The sequence below is a fragment of the Pinus tabuliformis genome, chromosome 8 (assembly GCF_031772625.1).
Source record: "Pinus tabuliformis cultivar Carrire ecotype Pingquan chromosome 8, CPIR1, whole genome shotgun sequence".
In the NCBI taxonomy this organism is placed as follows: Eukaryota; Viridiplantae; Streptophyta; class Pinopsida; order Pinales; family Pinaceae; genus Pinus; species Pinus tabuliformis.
The window spans coordinates 2,076,794,550-2,076,813,977 of NC_142294.1; the positions used below are offsets into that span (position 1 = coordinate 2,076,794,550).

At 40.8% G+C, this 19,428-nt stretch overlaps 1 protein-coding gene across 2 annotated transcripts in view; it reads right to left on the bottom strand.

The window, feature by feature from the left end:
• The window catches only part of ABCC13 (multidrug resistance-associated protein 11), a 547,614-nt gene that overhangs the window by 390,024 nt on the left and 138,162 nt on the right, over window positions 1–19,428 (bottom strand). For both annotated transcript variants that reach the window (XM_089375024.1, XM_089375023.1), the window contains exon 8: window positions 3,847–4,101. In XM_089375024.1, the coding sequence (XP_089231150.1) occupies window positions 3,847–4,101 (255 nt within the window). The remainder of the gene's footprint in view (window positions 1–3,846; window positions 4,102–19,428) is intronic.

Here is a 19,428-nt window from a genome sequence, read left to right on the forward strand (position 1 = left end):
TTCAAGCATAAGACTTGCTTGTTGAGAAGATCTTGTTCCGTATTGAGTTACCGTTTGATGGCTAACTGTGTATGAGTGCATATTCATTGCCTAAGTCACAGGGTTTGCCAAACCTGAACCTTCAGGTTAGGAATTCAGCGAAACTGAAAAAAATTTGAAATTCGTTTAGGTTCGGCAAACCTCAAACTCAAACCTCATCCTAATCGAATCACCAGTCGAGCCTGAAGCCGAACCGGATCGGATCAGTCTGAACCCAAACCCAAATGAAAAGATGAATTTCAAAGGAAACAATTTTAGGTTCATGAGGTTTGTCGAGAGTTAGGTTGTTTTTGGCACGAAAAGACCTTTTCTACACAAATCCAACAGTGTGTTGGCATTATTGTAACTTGCTTGCTATCGAAGGCGGGTGTATTCATGATTTCACAAATTTGTTGCTGAAGTGAAAACTTCTTGATAAACAGAAATATACATATATAAATATCTTATTAATAAATGAATTGACAGATGATAATTGTTTACATTGGGGTTCCTGGCTTATATATCGCCATGGGCACCCTTTGGCAAAAGGGCATGATCTTATGATCGTGCCCTTTCATCTAATTTAACCTAAAATTAAATAATAAACCTAAAACTAACTAATTTTTTACATAACATTGCCTCCCTCTCGAAAGAATGCTTTGTCCTCAAAGCATACGTAACGACGGATGTTGTTGACAAAATGCTTCATTCTCCCAAGAAGCGTCTTCTTCGGGCAAGTTCTTCCACTTGATCAAATATTCCAAGATGATCAAGGTCCCACACTTTAAAAGGTCTTGGATTAATCTCACAATTTCTGTTTTTTAGTGATGTGGATATCAGTATGGCTTGATGTTGACAGGGTCTGACCCTGCCTTGACTTCTATTGTATGCTCAATTTCCCTATTAGGTGGCATCTTCATAGGTAGGTCTTGAAATACTTTTTCATGCTTCCGAATTAGATCTCGTATCTCTGGCGACTCTTCACTAGTCATATTTGCAGATAACATTTCTAACTGGTGACATTGTACTACATAAGCGGGTGCTCCTTTTCGAATCATCTTCATCATCTAAGATGATGATGCAATTTGATTTTCTGGTGCTTGGAATCCGTGTAATTTGTACTTCTGACCTCCCCATTTGAATTTTATAAATTGTACTTGATGGTTGGCGGCATAAGTACCTAAAGTTCGTAGCCATTGGATACCTAAGACTACATCTACTCCTCCTAACGGTACTGTGAAGAAAGGAGACTCTAATTTAAAGTCTTGAATCTGCAATTTGACAATATGGCATTTCCCCACCTTTTCAATCTTCTTACCGTTAGCTACCATCACTTTCATGTTTGGTAAGGGAAATGAAAAAATATTGAGTCTCTTTGCCACATTTGCATCTAAAAAATTGTGTGTGCTACCAGAGTTGATGAGAACCACTACGTTGTTCTTCTTTATGTGTACTTTTAACTTTTTAAAATACCATGGGCAATTACCATGGGTTGTTTTTAAAACCACGGGCTTCTCCACTTAAAAAGTTTTAAATATACTTGGTATGAGATTTTGTATCCATTTTGTTTTTTCTTTTACTTTTTTTTTTCTTCTTCTTTTTTTAATTTATTTACTTATATATATTTTTTTTGGTTAATTTTTTTTTTATGGCCAAAGGCCTAGAAAAACAGAGAAAAGGAGAAACTCCCAAATATTGAGCAAAATGCTTCAATTATACGGCAACAAGGTTGACGAATTTCGATAGTCAAAGACTTGGATAGGAGAACGAGCTCTGTGCACCAGTTAAGCAACCTAGAGGACCAAACTGCTCTGATACCAAATGAAGTGAAAACTTCTTGATAAACAGAAATATATATATATATATATATATATATATATATATATATATATATATATGTATATATAAAAATATCTTATTAATAAATGAATTGACAGATGATGATTGTTTACATTGGGGTTCCTGGCTTATATATCGCCATGGGCACCCTTGGGGGAAAGGGCATGATCTTATGATCGTGCCCTTTCGTCTAATTTAACCTCAAATTAAATAATAAACCTAAAACTAACTAATTTTTTACATAACAGTTGCCGACTGTAGGTTTTGTGGTTTGTTGTGCTTGTAGCCGGTGGACGCCAGACGTATTCGAACATTGTTGTAGCTTGTGAACATATGGAAGCAATGATTATTGAGCCCCTCGTTCTGTGCATTCATTGAAAAACGCATGTAAATATGCTGATAAGACTGGATGGATCCATAGACAACAGCATACTTAGCATCATAAACACCTCCTATAAAATGAAGTTTGTAAGCCCGAATCTCTTTGTGGGTTGGAGTTACTCTCACATTCTGTCCTGGGCCGAGTTATACAATCCCAACAGCTCATGGAGTACCTCCTTGCAAGGGTTAATCCTGATATGTATTGCTGAACTGGATGCGTGGCATTACCTTGGAAGACTGGACAGCTAACTTCATACCTGGGCAGCGTACTCCCTAATCCAAGTGCTGGGATATTACTTAAGTGGGCCAAGTTATATTTATATGCATATTCCTGCTGGCAGCTATTTAATACCAGGTTCCATCTTTCTTATATGTTCTATGTATATTCATTTTTTTTTAATGAGAAAAGACTGCTCTATGGGTGTTATTGCCAAATTTCAGTTATGTGTTAAATTTCTGGGTTTGATATAAGAAGTATAAATCTGTTTTGATGTCTGTTGGCATATGTTGAAGCATTGTATACACCATTATGAAAACAAAAATTATAAAAATCAACTACAGTGTGTTCTTCATCTAACTGTTTGACCAAATGTCCCAAAGAAAAATTTTCAAATACACTCAGAAATTGTTGGCATATCAGAGGTATTTTTAAAAGGGGATCTTACACTTGATTGGTGAAGGCTTTGCACGATGGTGAAAGACTTTGCAGCAACAGGTCCAATTTAATAAGTGGTATGGCCCACGTGTATTTTGGCTCAAACATGAATTGCAATTGATGCCATTGTGGTTAAATGCACCTTTACTTGCTATATACATGAGAAACTTTGCATATTTGTGTATAATGATTTGGATTCATATGGTAACACATGGATATATATGATTTTTTTTCAAATTTTGAATATTCTATGTTATCTTTTTGTCGACCAGTTTTATGGTCCAGCTTTTTACAGGTTCCAGTTCGGTTCAGATTTTTGAGGTTGACAAGTTCAAATTTTGAATATTCTATGTTATCTTTTTGTCGACCAGTTTTATGGTCCAGTTTTTTACAGGTTCCAGTTCGGTTCAGATTTTTGAGGTTGACAAGTTCAAAGGCCAATCCGGTACTGATAATAGTGTATGCTGCTATAAGGAATAAAATACACAACTTCAAATCCCTAAAGGTGTTACTCAATTCAACACTTGTCCGATTTACTTGATTCCCTATGTCTGTTATGTCAGTTTTAGCTAGAAATGAGGTAGAGCTAAAATTATGTGCAAGTGAAAATCATTTAAGGGTAAACCAATTTTGGTTTTAACATGTTTTTGGTTAGAGGATAATCCCAATCATTAACTGTAAAAAAAATTAACAAAATTTTGTATTATAGATTTATGTTACTGTGTAATACAAGTCATCCAAGTTTTGTGTGACAATGATCTCACCTTCTCGTGTTCTGTTCTATAAAATGATGGATGTCCAGTGATATGCACAATAGTAAATAATCTTACATAATGCATTACCATCATAATAGAAGAAGAGGGAAGAATCAATGACAGCTTAAAATGTTACTGCTATTAAAAATTTTCTTGTTCAATAAAAAAGACGAGGCAATTAAAGTTTAAGAATAACACCTTCAAAATGCCTATCCACAAGTAGGGCCAGCCATATGCATGGCATATAGCCCTAAAAAGAGATGGTTCACCAACTAATTTTCTTTCTTCATCAACCCAATAGCTCTGTAATGCACTATGACAAGAAACAGGATCCAACTCATCGGGTAGTCGGAATAAATCATCAAAGTTTAGTTGTCTCTTCAACCCAACATCCATCATTGGGCCAACCCAACTAAACATTAAATAACTCAATATGTTTGAAGTCCTTGCATCCTAGAAATTACAACAAAGGAAAGAAACAAATTAGTTTCACTAACAGATCCACTATATATTAGAGATGCAAAGATCACTATAAATGGGAGACCAATATCTCCTACAACAATACGGTATTTAGAAAATGAAACATTCTTATAAGAAGAAAGGCCAAAACTTAGCTAGTGCTATCAAATTATGAAATCAAGTAAAGCTTTTGAAAAGTTTATATCTCATGGTCAGGTTCAAACCTACTAAGCATTATTATCCTTTTCCATTAATCAAACCTTGCTTCTAAATGAAGATGACTCTTGCCCACAATTTTACCAATAGAATAAATAAACCCTTTTTTGTATTCAATAAAATAAATCATGATCAAACAATATCACTTCTAAGGAAATCATTGCATAACCTCGTTGAATTATTAAAATACCTGAAATGTCTCAAATCCACAATGAAACTTCAATGTCTAGACTCTAGAGTGAGGAACAAGTCAAAGTAAGTCGGATAAAAGGTTGATAACACAAGGTTATACTATTATAGGAATCCAATTCCTCTTCTTCACATGATATCAATTTCCATTAATTAATCTAAATATTACCGAGCTTTCAATCTGGACAAAACAAAAGATTATGTATTTCAAATCTCAGTATCTCCAAAAAGGAATTATACATAATCACTCACAAGTACAAAGGCGTAGTTGAGGTGACTTCCTCCTACAAATTTTTGTGTTATCCTCATCGGATCTTCCCCTATCCCATCCCTATCTTTCCCTCTCCTGGACCTGTCCTGCCCCTAGTAACCACCATGTAGTATGATGATTTCATGTATGGTTTTCAAAACATAAAGCAGGCAAATTTTCAGATTGCTGACAGAGTTTGATGGCAGAACTTTTTTTGCAAGCAACATGAAATGGAAGGATGACCATATTCTGAGGTTCGCCTCCCAACCAAGCTAGAATAGATCATGTTATGGTAAGTAATGCAACTAGGTTCGGTCTTCATAATGACATATGTAATCGTGATTTTATATAGATAATGAGGAGAAAATTAAATTTATTATTGTTATTCTTGAGGCATGGTCTTCTTGCTCAAGGGGAATTTATTTTTAGGTCAAGCACCCATTAAGTGCTTCTAGGTTTGTCATAAAGTCAATTGAGTCATTGTCATGTATTGAAGACCCATTTGGGCACGTTACATATTGTAAAGAAAATTTATTTGAGTCAAAAAACCCTCCAAGACGTCATCATGGTACAAAGATCAAGTCAACCTACATGAAGGGATAAGTGGGCCTAAAGAGATCAATTCATACCCCTCAGAAGCCTATAAATAAGAAGGAACTCGACCTCATTGTTGAAATTTGGTACCAGAGGACAGGTGGTTCCCTAAGGCCTTGATCTTTGGCCTAAGGAAAAGTGTCCAAAAGATTTTAATTTTTCTCCTAAAGTGACTTTATAATTTTTATAAAGTCAGATCTAATTTAAAAGTGACTTTAAGTGATAAAGTTACTAAAGTCTAATTTTAAAGTGACTTTAAGTGATAAAGTTACTAAAGTCTAATTTTAAAGTGACTTTAATAAAGTCAATGTAAAATTAGAAAGGAAAAGTGACTTTGGAAATAAATAACTAAGTGGGTCTTTATTAAAGTGGGGTGAATTAAAAAATAGAAAGTAAGATTTAAATGAGCATTTAATCTCAGCCCTAGATCTCAATCTATTTCAGCGATTGGATTTAAGGATTCCCCAAAAGTCACTTAGGGTTAGATTAAAGGAGGAAAAGGTCATTCATTCTTTCATGAGCAGATTGAGAGAAGGAGAGCAAGAGAGCAAGGGAGATTTCTGGACAGTGAGGAGAAGGAGGCAGCAGCTTGGCACACATTCCAAGGCAGTTTTACAGCAGTCCGTACAGCAGTTTGGAGGAGGCCGTACAGCAGTTTTGAAGGAGTCCGTACAGCAGTTTGGAGGAGGCCGTACAGCGTTTTGAAGGAGGTCGCACAGCAGTCCGTACAGCGTTTTGAAGGAGGTCGCACAGCAGTCCGTACAGCGTTTTGAAGGAAGCCGTACAGCAGTCCGTACAGCAATTTTGAAGGAGGTCGTACAGCGGTTTTACAGCAGTCCATACAGCAGTTTGGAGGAGGCCGTACAGCAGTTTCTAGTTGACTGTGAGGCACGAAAATGAGATAATTTGTAAAAGTTTGCTTGTTGATTTTTGCTGAATATTTCTCACTGTAAAAGCATTTTCCAGAAATAAGAAAGAGCTTTCGAACTGGTTTTCCCCAAGAGTTGTAAGGGGTTTTTCCAGGGTCACCTTGACCAAAAATCACTGTGTTTAAACGTGTTAAATGGTTGTTTGTATGTGCTGATATCTATTTCTGCATTTTCCAGCATTCTGTTATATTTCCAGAATTTGTGTTTTCAGCAAAATTTATTTTCCTGTTGTTGAATGTATGGATATGGGAAAAGGCATATAACTATTTTGGAGAAATAAGGTGAAACTGAAAACTGGGGTGGGAAATGAGAAATTTCTACATGGTATCAGAGCTTGAGTGTTGAAGCGCAGTGTTGTCGCGCAAACTGACACGACAACGCTCAGACCAGGGGCTGTCACTCTGATCCCTGGTCTCTCCGTTTAAGCCTGTCTCCCACGGCTAAGGGGGGTAGACCCTGAGGAAAAATAAAGGCCAACTGCCACAACAGCTGGGCCGGGAGAAGAGATGCACTAAAATGGTTTTATTGATTTGATAGACCAGTGCCTAAAAGGTGATTACTTGTTAGCTGATATAGAATATAAAACCATGAACAACGATCACTTATCATCAAATAGCCTGAACAATGCTTAAATATTCAGTAAACCACAAAGATCATGGAACTCAACAATGATGTCCAGCCACTAAGAGAAATAAATTGCCTTAAATGACAGTGAAACCAGATACTTCTTTCATATTCAGACTTCAGCACGAAAGATATATAATGACAAGCAACTGAAGGTGACCAAAGCAATTCCCCACAAAATTTTTTATTTTTTTTATTATTTTTTTTTTTTATTTTTTTTTTATTTTTTTATATTTTAAAACAAAAATAAAACTAAAATCTAAAAAAATCTATTTAAAATCTAATCTAATAAAAACCAAAGTTTGACTAGATTTTAATCTAATAACTAAACATTAAAAAAAAACTATTTTAAATATAGACAAAATTAAAATCTAAAATGAAAACAAAAAATACTAACTCCTAACTATTGCTAACCTACCCTTAACCCCTTTTTTTTATTTTTATTTCATTTAAACTACCATTTTTAAAATCTAAATGAACTAAGGTCGAAATTTAATAAAACAAAACCCTAACTAAAAGCTATTACACCTACGCATAACAAACAAGAGAACACGAGTTTTCAAATGACTGCTACGGTGAGACCTCCAGCACGCCTAACACAGAAGCCGCAGAGAGAAATAGGGTCGAAATGCTGAATGCGTCTTCAGTTTTTCGATGGCGGGGGTAACGCGCAGGGGATGGCAGAATGACTGTGTGAAGAGGAGGCCACGGCTCAGCGTGCAGACTCAGATGAGAAAACCAAAACGAATAGGAAACACGCAGGGGCTATCACAGTTAAATGTCACGGTTTTCTTTTTTGCAGGCCAGGACGCAGTCACGTAAAACGGCTGGGCATAAATACGATTTATAATGCAAATGGGAAATGAAAAGCGCTGCAGATATGTAAATCGATCTTGGGTAATACATGCATAAGCACGGTCACGACCACCAAATCGTAGGGCTTGGTAAGAGGACGCACAGTCAACAGCAAAAAAATATCGATTTGAAAATCGTTTGATACACAGAAATTTGCCTGAAGATGGACGACGCAGCTGCAAACTGATTTTCCTTAGATTTCCCAATAAATTACTAAGTTTTGGTTCAACTTGTCACTGGCGTGTTTTGTCTATTAATTCAATGGCACATTTCTGTAGGTGTAACTTGTGATGCTTTGTCTCAGGTGTACATACAGTGCCAAGAATGCAAACCAGACCTCAAATCAGCAATTTATGGATAATATTGTGCTCAGAAATTGGCATTGACATGGAAATATAATGCATTAACATCAAGCTGGAACTTACACAATCATTTCATATTTATTGACAGAGGCTACAGCAGTAAGGAAACAGTGGAACCTGGCATACAAGACAGCGCAGTAAACTTCAATACAACGACCAGCTCCTTGTACGATACCCGTAGTGTAGTTTACTGGTGTTGTCCCCTTCAAAATTCAGTGCTTAACCCCTGCTACAGCCACACAACGATATATGCGAGAGTTCAAAGTGAAACCCTTCAAAACTAGCCTCAAATCAAAATTTTAAAGCTCTGGAACAGCCAGATTTAACAATAATGGCAGTAATGTTCTTGAAATATCAGAAAAAATTCACTGTGAACTTCACTGTAAATCAGAAAAATTTCTCAATGTAAAACATGCAATAAACTTTAACAGATTAACCCGGGGCACAATCAGCTGGGCTCTGCACAGAACAGCCTGTGGGAGTCGGCTGGTTCAGCCCAGAACTTCCCCAAACGCCCACAAATAACCTTCACCTAAAAGTTTCCTGCACACCTCAAGCAAGCATCAGCAAACAAGGGCAAGAGATGCTGCTAGATTTCAAAAGAAAATGGAGATACCTGCCATTTTCCAGAAACCCTACAGCATTCAGACCCTAGCACGTGAGCAAGATACCTGTACTCACAATGCTCTGAAAAAAATCAGCTATTTTAACTGTTGAAAACTGAAATATGCAGAAATTCAAACACCTCACAGCAGTTCCAGAGAGTAACACCAGCCAGTTTGAAACCCCAAAGTCTTTTTATTAATCAGAAATCAGTTTACAAGAGAGCTTTCAGTACAGACTCACAGATCAGATAACCTGAAAAAGACCTCCTAAGACCCTACATAAAGGAAATGATCCCAACGGCTAGTTTTGGGTGATCCACAAAAATATTATTATTTTATTGCTTAGGGTTTTTGCTTTATGCTTTTTATTTTTTATTATTTTTTATTTTTCAAATTTTTTAATTTTTTTAATTTTTTAATTTTTTAATTTTTAATTTTATATATGAATTTATTATTTTTATTCATTAAAAAAAAAATTTTAATTTATTTTAAGACGGATCATCAAACCCAGCCGTTGGAATCATCACCTAGCACCTAGGACCTAGGACTCATGAGGGGATTTACAACATTTTCAACCCTCAAGACACATTTCATCATGAATTTTTTACAATTTTTACAATTTACATCTCAAAGGGATGAATCCACTTTAACATAGACCCTCATAGACCACCCAGATCTGCGACACAACTATAATCTAGCAGAGTAACACGCTAGGATTCCTCTAAAGTCCTAATAACGAAATGCATCCCGGCTTTGGGGTTGGGTTTGAAGGAAAACTCTGCCGATCCATGGATCGGTGAGACTAAAAACCTCCCGGGACGCAGATCGTCATTAGAAAGTTAGGTCCACCTAGGCAACTTTACATACATGACTCTGATCTGCTTAGATTATTTACATTTCAAACATGCAGACTGGGTTTACAACAAAAATGATCAAGCTGTCGATGACTGTAGCCTGGCACGGACATGTCGCTCAGGAGCTATCCTTCTCTGCCAACAGGAAGGAGGTGTACTGCATGGGTAGTTGACCAGTAGTGGTCAACACGCAGTTTGGGACAGCAAGGTGGAAAATTACAGCCTGCTGATTTTTCACTCAGAAAATTCCAGCAAGCAGATTTTTCACAAACAGCAGTTTTATCCTTACTACAGCAGTGCTATTTTTCAGTTTTAGGACAGCAGGATGTCATTGGGATTGAGGGTGGAGGATAGGTTGGATGGGCATTCCAATTACAGCGTTTGGAAGGAGAGAATGCAGAGTATCTTTGAGGAAGCAGAAGTCTGGGAGTATCTTTGAGGAAGCAGAAGTCCGGGACATCATGGTGCATACCACACAGAACCCTATTGTTTTGCCTACTGATGCTACTCAGTTGGCTGCTTATAATAGAAAGAACAACAAGGGTAAGAGACTGATTCTAGATGGAAACAAAGACCATTGCATTCCTCATATGAGAGAAAAGAGAAATGCCCATGAGATGTGGACAGCATTGTCCAATCTCTACCAGAGTACCAATGAGAACCGGAAAATGGTCCTGAAGGAGAAGTTGAAGACCATTAAGATGGGTAATGATAGTGCAGCTCAGGGTTGCAGGAATCACCCCCCCCCCCTCGGATCCTAACCCGGAACCGCGACCCGTGCGGAAGCGTTCCGGAATCCATAGAGGAATCGCGATTCCGTTTTTAAGGTTGCGCGATTCCGCAATTTTAACACGATTCCTGCCAAATGAGGTTGCGCCACCCCGGAATCGCGCTTCGGCATGCGGTTCGGGCATGGGGTGGCGCCACGCAACCTGCCCGGAAGCGCACGCCACCCGCACGCCACCCGGGCGCAACCCGCACGCAACCCGCGCATATCAAATTTTTTTTTTAATTTCATTTAAAATCTAACTTAACTAAGCATGAGGGGGTGGGTTAGGGGTGGGTTAGGGTCACTTTAGGGTGAGTTTAGAAAAGAATAAAGCCCCCATTCTCTTCTCATTTTCTCACTTTGAGTTTATGAGAGTTGGAGAAGAGAAGAGAGGAGAGGAGAAGAGAAGAGAGGAAAGGAGAGGAGAAGAGAGGAGAAGAGAGAAGAGCTTGGAGGAGTGAAGAAGGAGGAGCTAGGAGAAGGAGGAGGAGCTTGGAGCAAGAGCTTGGAGGACTTCATCTACAAGAGCTAAAGAGGTAAGTTCAAACCCCAAACTCCCTTGTTTTTTTGAAAAAAAAATTGTATTTTTCTCCTCCCTCTCCTACTCTTTCCCATTGTTTCTACTTGCTCCTTTATTTACAGGTTGTCCACCACCTATATCCATATTCCAAGATGGTGTTCTTTTGGCTTCTATGTATCATTCCACTCTTGGTTTTAATGATGGCAAGGGTGAGGAATAGAGGGGAAGAGGAAGGGGATGAACTTGGTCCTAATAGTAGTGACCCAATGTATGATGAGGAGGAAGGGTTTGAAGAGGAAGGGGATGAACTTGAAGAGGACACTGAAGCACAAGATGGGAAAGGTACATCAAATCCCTTGTGGAACTATGTGACCAAACTTGAAGGGGGAAAGGGTGGTGGATCTTACAAATGGATGTGCCCTCATGATTGTCATGGAGGAAAACCATATACGGGTTCATATACCCGTCTGAGGAGGCATCTTTGTGGGGTGCTAGAGAGTGATGAAAAAAAGGGTTCTGTGGGGGTAGCCATTTGCCCAAAAATTTCAAGTGAACAAAGACAAAAATACATCAAAATAGAGATGGCTGCACAACAAAAAAACAAGAAACAAAAAACTCATTCAGAATCAAGTGCAACCTCTAAATTTGGTAGTTGCCCATCTCCTTATGGTACTTCTGCAACCTCTGGAGGTAGAAAAACAATAGGGGATTTCCTTAATGTTACTGGGAGGGATGATGTGGATGGAAAGGTAGTCCGTTTTCTTTGTGCTTGCGGTGTACCATTCAATGTGCTTCGCTCTCCCTATTGGCATGACATGGTAAAGGCCATCAATGAAGCCCCAAAAGGATACAAGGCCCCCAACTATGAGAAAGCTAGAACAGTGTTATTAGAAAGAGAAAAAGCTAAGGTTCAAAGAGCTTTGACACGTTTTACACATGAGTGGGTGGATTATGGGGTATCCATTGTATCAGATGGGTGGACAAATATTAGAAACCAACATTTGATAAATGTTCTTGGTGTTTCTTCTAAGGGTGCAGTATTTATTGCATGTCATGACTCCTCCTCCATCAGTGCAACTGCACAAAACATTGCAGATCTCCTATTGAAATCAATCAAAGATGTTGGTCCGAATAATGTGGTTCAAGTGATCACAGATAATGCAGCAAATTGTAAGGCAGCAGGAAAAATTATTGAGCGTACTCATCCACACATCTTTTGGTCTGGGTGCCTGGTTCACACATTGAACCTTTTGATGCATGATATTGTGAAACACAAAGAATGTGGGTGGATTGCTGAGGTTTACAGGAAAGGGAAGCAGCTCATTAAATTCATCACAGGGCATACAAGGGTAAACTACTTCTATGGCACTTACTCCAAGTTGCAATTGCTTAAAATTGCAAAGACAAGATTTGCTAGTTATTACCTCACCTTTAGGCGGCTAGTGAAGGTGAGACAAGCTTTAACTAATCTGGTGTGTGCTGAAACATGGGATGAAATTAACCAGTGTACAGATGGTGCTACTGCTAATGTAGTCAAGGACACTGTTCTTGACACTTACTTTTGGTCACAGGTTAAATATGTTTTGCAATTCACCAAACCAATTTATTACATGATCAAGTTTGCAGATTCAGATCGACCAGTAATTGGGGAGGTGTATGAGCAAATGGATAGCATGTTGGGGCAGATTAAAGACATTGTTGAGCCTAGAGATACCACCTTGTACAATTATATTCGTGAAGAGGTGGAAAAGCGATGGGATATGCTAAATGTTCCATTGCATGCATTAGCATATGTTTTGACACCTAGGTACTATCATCCATCATGGCTTTCAAAACCAGCACCTGGGGGGGGAAGCAGGAAAAAACCACACCAAGATAAAGAGGTTCACGAAAAATATATGGCTGCATTGAGTAGATTAATCCCTGATAATGAGGAGGCTGCATTGGTACGGAGACAGGTGAGCAACTATACGCTCAACACTGGTCCATTTGGGAGCATGCATTCAATTGAAGATCGAGAGCATTTTTCTGCTCTTGAGTGGTGGAACATGCATGGAGGGCCTACTCCACTTCTACAGAGTTTGGCATTGCGGGTGCTATCACAGGTGGTAAACACTTCTTCTGCAGAGAGGTGTTGGAGCTCTTATTCTTTCATCCACAGTGTTAAAAGGAACAGGTTGAGTTTAGACCGGGCAGAGAGCTTGGTTTATGTTCATTACAACTTGCGATTGTTGTCCCATTACTGTGAAGATGCAAAGTCTAATAAAGACTTGTTGACTTGGGACAAGCATCCAGAGGAGCCCAATTTGGAGGATGGAGTGTTGCAACTAGAGCAATTAGAGGATGCTCTCCTGGTATGTCCATTGTGGTATGAATTTTCCAATTTTCCCTTATAAAGCATTTCTCTAATTCATGTTTTTAATTTTTTTGTTAACTAGTGTTTTTTTTTTTTTGCATGAATTTTTTGAGCGATTCTAGGATGATGATGACCGTGTTGATATGCCACCACCCCCACCCCCATCTGGTCCTAGGTTCCATGGTTCAACACCAACAGCAGGGGGTTCTTCTTCATCAGTTCCAGTGCCACGACTTACACAGGGACCATCTTCTTCATTGCCACCACGTGGAGGCACGCCATCACGTTCTATTCGTGGTGGAAGGAGGAGAGATTAGTAGATATATTCACAATCTACTTCTTTTTGTCATAGTCTATAGATTACTCATTAGACTTGTAGACTTGTGAATTTGAATTTTGAACCTTTTTGGCTTGGCGGTGACCAAGTGACATATTTTGTAAACATTATTATTTGAATTTTGGACATGACAAATGTTGACAGTTGCTCACTTGCTAGATAAATCATAATATGCTCTATGTTTTATGTTTTATAATATGCTTAAATGTTTTATGTTTTATAATATGCTTAAAAATTTGATGTATGTTTGTAATAGCTAGAATATAGATGATTGTTGTACATACTAGTAACTACAATGGAATCATGGATGCCATATCTATCTTGATTTATGCAAAAATATGCATGTTTTCATGTCTTCTACAATTAATTTGGTATTTGGGATGTTTGTTTTGAGTATAAATGCAAAAAAATATATAAAAATATATATATATATAGCAGACGCTTCCGCGGACGCTTCGCTCCCTAGATTTTTGGAAAATGACGCTTCCGCGCTTCGCGCTTCCGCTTCGCGCTTCGCTTCGCTCCCGCTTCGTGCAACATTGGTGCAGCTGGATATCTCACAAAGATTACTAATGTGAGACATGAGTTGGCAGCAGTTGGAGAGGTCATTCCACCCACTGAGTTGGTGTGGATTGCAGTGAATGGCCTCCCCCGTTCATGGATGAACTTTGCTGATGGGGTTTGTGCACGTGAGACCCTTCCCACATGGGAGAGGTTTTGGGATGATTGCATTCAGACAGAGATCAGGAAAGGTCAGCTTGGGGCAGCCAAGCCAGTTGAGCAGGATGAGGATGTAGCACTATTGGCAAGAGGCAAGAAAGGCAAAGGGAAGAAGCAGGCTTCCACAAGCAATGGTGGGGGAAAAAGCAAAGGTAAAGGTAAACAGGGTAACACACAGAAGCACTATTCCAAGGTGAAGTGTTGGAATTGTCAAAAGATGGGACACTATGCAGTTGTGTGTCCGGAGAAGAAGAAGAAGAAGGGGAAGAACTAGAGCTTGGCAGCTTCAACAGAGGTTGAGGACTTTGCAAATCCTTTTGACCGAGAGTTTGCGTTCACTGCATGTAAGTCCTCTAGTGCAGGATCACCTGCCACAGAGGTTCAGAGGGAGCATGCTTTTCCCTCGATTAGCGGAGCATCTTCGGGTATTTGGTATGTGGACAGTGGGGCTTCACGTCACATGACAGGAGTTCGTGAGTACTTCTCAAAGCTTTCAGAGAGTGACACTGATATAGAGGTAGTACTCGGTGATGACAGAGTTGTTAGAGCAGTCGGTGTGGGGACACTGACATTTCAGAGGGAGTCCAAACCTCCCTTGAAGATGTCAGATGTTCTTTATGTGCCAGGGATGAGGAAGAACCTCATATCCGTCTCAGCTTTGGAGGACAGAGGATATGAGGTACTGTTCAGGGGAGGACAGGTGTTGATGTATCCCAGGGGCACTCTAGCTGATTCAGCTAGAGTGATAAGTGTACGCCATGCAAAGGTGTACAAGTTTGCATTCCAGCCCCTTTTGGCATTGAGCAGTAGTACCGACAACAGAGCTAGCAGTTCTGAGCTGTGTGAGATTTGGCACCGCAGGATGGGGCATATGTATCATGGAGCCTTGAGGACCTTGCGGGAGATCACTACAGGTGTGCCAGATTTCAGTACTAATCACTTTGATACTTGCAGAGGATCTGCGATGGGCAAGTTTGCCAAATCCCCTTTTCCCAGCAGTGACAGCAGAGCGACTGGGATTCTTGATTTGATTCATTCCGATGTGAGCGGTCGGATGTCTCATGTTTCCTTGAGTGGATATGAGTACTATGTTTTATTCATTGATAATCACTCCAGGAGGACCTGGATTTATTTCTTGAAGACCAAGAGTGAGGTCTTCAAGCGGTTTCAGGAGTTCAGAGCTCTTGTGGAGACACAGACAGGTCGCAAGATCAAGTCCTTGAGGTCGGACAATAGGGGAGAGTACACCCTTGGAGAGTTTGTTGACTATTGTGCGGAGGCAGGCATTAGGAGGGAGTTCACTATTCCTTACAACCCCCAGCAAAACGAGGTTGCGGAGAGGAAGAACAAATCCATCGGAGGGGCTGCCAAAGCCATGTTACATGATCAGGGGTTGCCATTGTTCTTGTGGGCAGAGGCCTGCAACACAGCTGTTTATTTGCAGAACAGGAGTCTGCATCGTGCCTTGGGGCACATGACTCCGGAGGAGGCTTTTTCTGGGAAGAAGCCTGATATTGGTCATCTTCGTATCTTTGGGTGCATTACATACTCCTACATACCCAAGGAGAAGAGGACCAAACTAGAGCCCACCGCAGAGAAGGGTATCTTTGTGGGCTACAGTGAGACCTCAAAGGCCTTTCGGATTTACATTCCTGCACAGAGGAAAGTTGTTGTCAGGCGGGATGTGAAGTTCGAGGAGGACAGGGCCTTTAGGAGATCATGGGAGTTAGGGTATCTGGATCAGCCAGACCCTCAGCAGCAGTTGAGTCAGTTGCAGGGATCCAGTGTGCAGGGATCAGGAGGATCCGGAGGTACATCTATGAGGATGTCAGGTCTGTCAGTGAGCAGTGGCTCGCCGAGCCAGAGGGGTGGTGCTCCGGGCAGCATGCAGAGCAGTTCACAGAGCAGTTCACTAGGGAGTCCACTGATGGACAGTTCACACGGTACCTCAACTTCTACAGGTTCAGGTGCAGGCAGGAGGACAGCAAACAGACCATCAGGAGTTCAGGCTCCTGATGATGGTGAGGAGGAGGAGTTTCATTCTCCAATGGGAGAAGTACGCTCAGGGAAAAGGAAGCCCAAGTGGCTTCAGGACACCTTGAGAGATGCCACGTCTGTTGCTGAGCCTAAGAGGCCGGTCAGAGAGAGTAGACCACCTGAGAGGTTTTGTAGCTATATGGCAATGGCTACCAGCATCCTTGACTCTGAGCCTTCTAGCTATGAGGAGGCAGCTAGCCAGCAGGTCTGGAGAGAGGCCATGCAGGAGGAGTATTCTTCTATCATGAAGAATGATGTTTGGGAGGTGGTGCCGAGGCCTGAGGGCAAATCCGTGGTTACTTCCAGATGGCTTTACAAGGTAAAGCATGTTGCAGATGGCAGCATTGAGAAATTCAAAGCAAGGTTTGTGGCTAGAGGGTTCTCCCAGGTAGAGGGAGTTGATTATGAGGAGACCTTCGCTCCCGTGGATCGATATACTTTGATCCGCTCCATTATATCGATAACAGCATAGATGGGTTGGAAGATCCACCAGATGGATGTGAAGACTACATTTCTCAATGGCTTCATACAGGAGGAGGTGTACATTGAGCAGCCACAGGGCTTTGAGGTGCATGGGAAGGAGTCCCATGTGTGCAGACTAAAGAAGGCCCTTTATGCCCTGAAGCAAGCTCCCAGAGCTTGGTACTCCAGGATAGATACGTACTTGCAGGGGATGGGTTTCACAAAGAGTGAGGCAGATCCGAACCTTTACTATATTGTGATAGGTGAGGAGCCTCTCATTCTGGTGTTGTATGTGGATGACTTGGTCATTACAGGTGCAGAGAGACTCATAGAGCACTGCAAGAGAGACCTTGCGGCGAAGTTTGAGATGAAGGACATCGGCTTGATGCATTACTTTTTGGGTTTGGAGGTGTGGCAAGAGGAGGAGCATTTCTTCCTGGGGCAGGGGAAGTATATTTTGGACATCCTTGGCAGATTCCACATGGAGGATTGTAAACCCATGTCGACACCGATGATCACCAACTGGAAAAAGCTTCATGCTTCGGATTCCGAGTTGGTGGATCCCACATTGTACAGGCAGCTGATTGGTTCCTTGATGTATTTGGTCAACACTAGACCTGATATTTGTTTTGCAGTCAACACGATGAGTCAGTTTATGTGTGAGCCTAGGAAGGTTCACTGGGTGGCTGCAAAACACATTTTGCGGTACTTGCAGGGGACAGTGGATTATGGTCTGGACTACAGGCAGGGGGATGGAGTGAGATTGGCAGGTTATACTGATTCTGATTAGGCAGGTTGTGCTTCTGATAGGAAGAGCACTTCAGGGTGTTGTTTTGGGTTGGGTTCGGCAGTAGTGTCATGGTTCAGCTAGAAGCAGCAGTTAGTAGCATTGAGTTCATCGGAAGCAGAGTATATGGCAGCCAGTCTAGCTAGTTGTGAGGCCATCTGGCTTCGCACGATGTTGTTTGGCTTATTTGGTCAGCCATTGAGACCTTTAGTGATTTACTGTGATAATCAGAGTTGCATTAAACTCACGGAGAATCCAGTATTTCATGATAGGTCAAAGCATATCGGGATCAAATATCATTTCATCAGAGACTGTGTTCAGAAGGGCGCTGTGAAGCTTGAGTATATTCCCACTAATGAGCAGGTTGCAGATATTCTTACCAAAGCCTTACCACGGGGCAAGCATGACTACTTCAGAGACAAGATGGGTGTGGTGAGGAACACCTTCCTCGGTAAGAGGGAGTGTTGAAATTTGGTACCGGAGGACAGGTGGTTCCCTAAGGCCTTGATCTTTGGCCTAAGGAAAAGTGTCCAAAAGAATTTAATTTTTCTCCTAAAGTGACTTTATAATTTTTATAAAGTCAAATCTAATTTAAAAGTGACTTTAAGTGATAAAGTTACTAAAGTCTAATTTTAAAGTGACTTTAATAAAGTCAATGTAAAATTAGAAAGAAAAAGTGACTTTGGAAATAAATGACTAAGTAGGTCTTTATTAAAGTGGGGTGAATTAAAAACTAGAAAGTGAGATTTAAATGAGCATTTAATCTCAGCCCTAGATCTCAATCTATTTCAACCATTGGATTTAGGAATTCCGCAAAAGTCACTTAGGGTTAGATTAAAGGAGGAAACGGAGGAAAAGGTCATTCATTCTTTCATGAGCAGGGTTGCAGGAATCGCCCCCCCCCCCGGATCCTAACCCGGAACCGCGACCCGTGCGGAATCGTTCCGGAATCTCCAAAAGAAGCGCGATTCCGAATTTGAGGTGGCGCGATTCCTGGTTTTAAAAACGATTCCTGCCATATAGGTTGTGTTGCCCCCGGAATCGCGCTTCGGAAGGCGATTCGGGCAAGAGGTGGCGCCACGCAACCTGCCCGGAAGCGCACGCCACCCGCACGCCACCCGGGCGCAACCCGCACGCAACCCGCGGGGCAGCAAAATAAACATATTTTTTTTTTAATTTCATTTAAAATTTAACTTAACTAAGCATGAGGGGGTGGGTTAGGGTCAGTTTAGGGTGAGTTTAGAAAAGAATAAAGCCCCCATTCTCTTCTCATTTTCTCACTTTGAGTTTATGAGAGTTGGAGAAGAGAAGAGAGGAGAGGAGAAGAGAAGAGAGGAAAGGAGAGGAGAAGAGAGGAGAGCTTGGAGGAGTGAAGAAGGAGGAGCTAGGAGAAGGAGGAGGAGCTTGGAGCAAGAGCTTGGAGGACTTCATCTACAAGAGCTAAAGAGGTAAGTTCAAACCCCAAACTCCCTTGTTTTTTTGAAAAAAAAATTGTATTTTTCTCCTCCCTCTCCTACTCTTTCCCATTGTTTCTACTTGCTCCTTTATTTACAGGTTGTCCACCACCTATATCCATATTCCAAGATGGTGTTCTTTTGGCTTCTATGTATCATTCCACTCTTGGTTTTAATGATGGCAAGGGTGAGGAATAGAGGGGAAGAGGAAGGGGATGAACTTGGTCCTAATAGTAGTGACCCAATGTATGATGAGGAGGAAGGGTTTGAAGAGGAAGGGGATGAACTTGAAGGGGACACTGAAGCACAAGATGGAAAAGGTACATCAAATCCCTTGTGGAACTATGTGACCAAACTTGAAGGGGGAAAGGGTGGTGGATCTTACAAATTTTTGTGCCCTC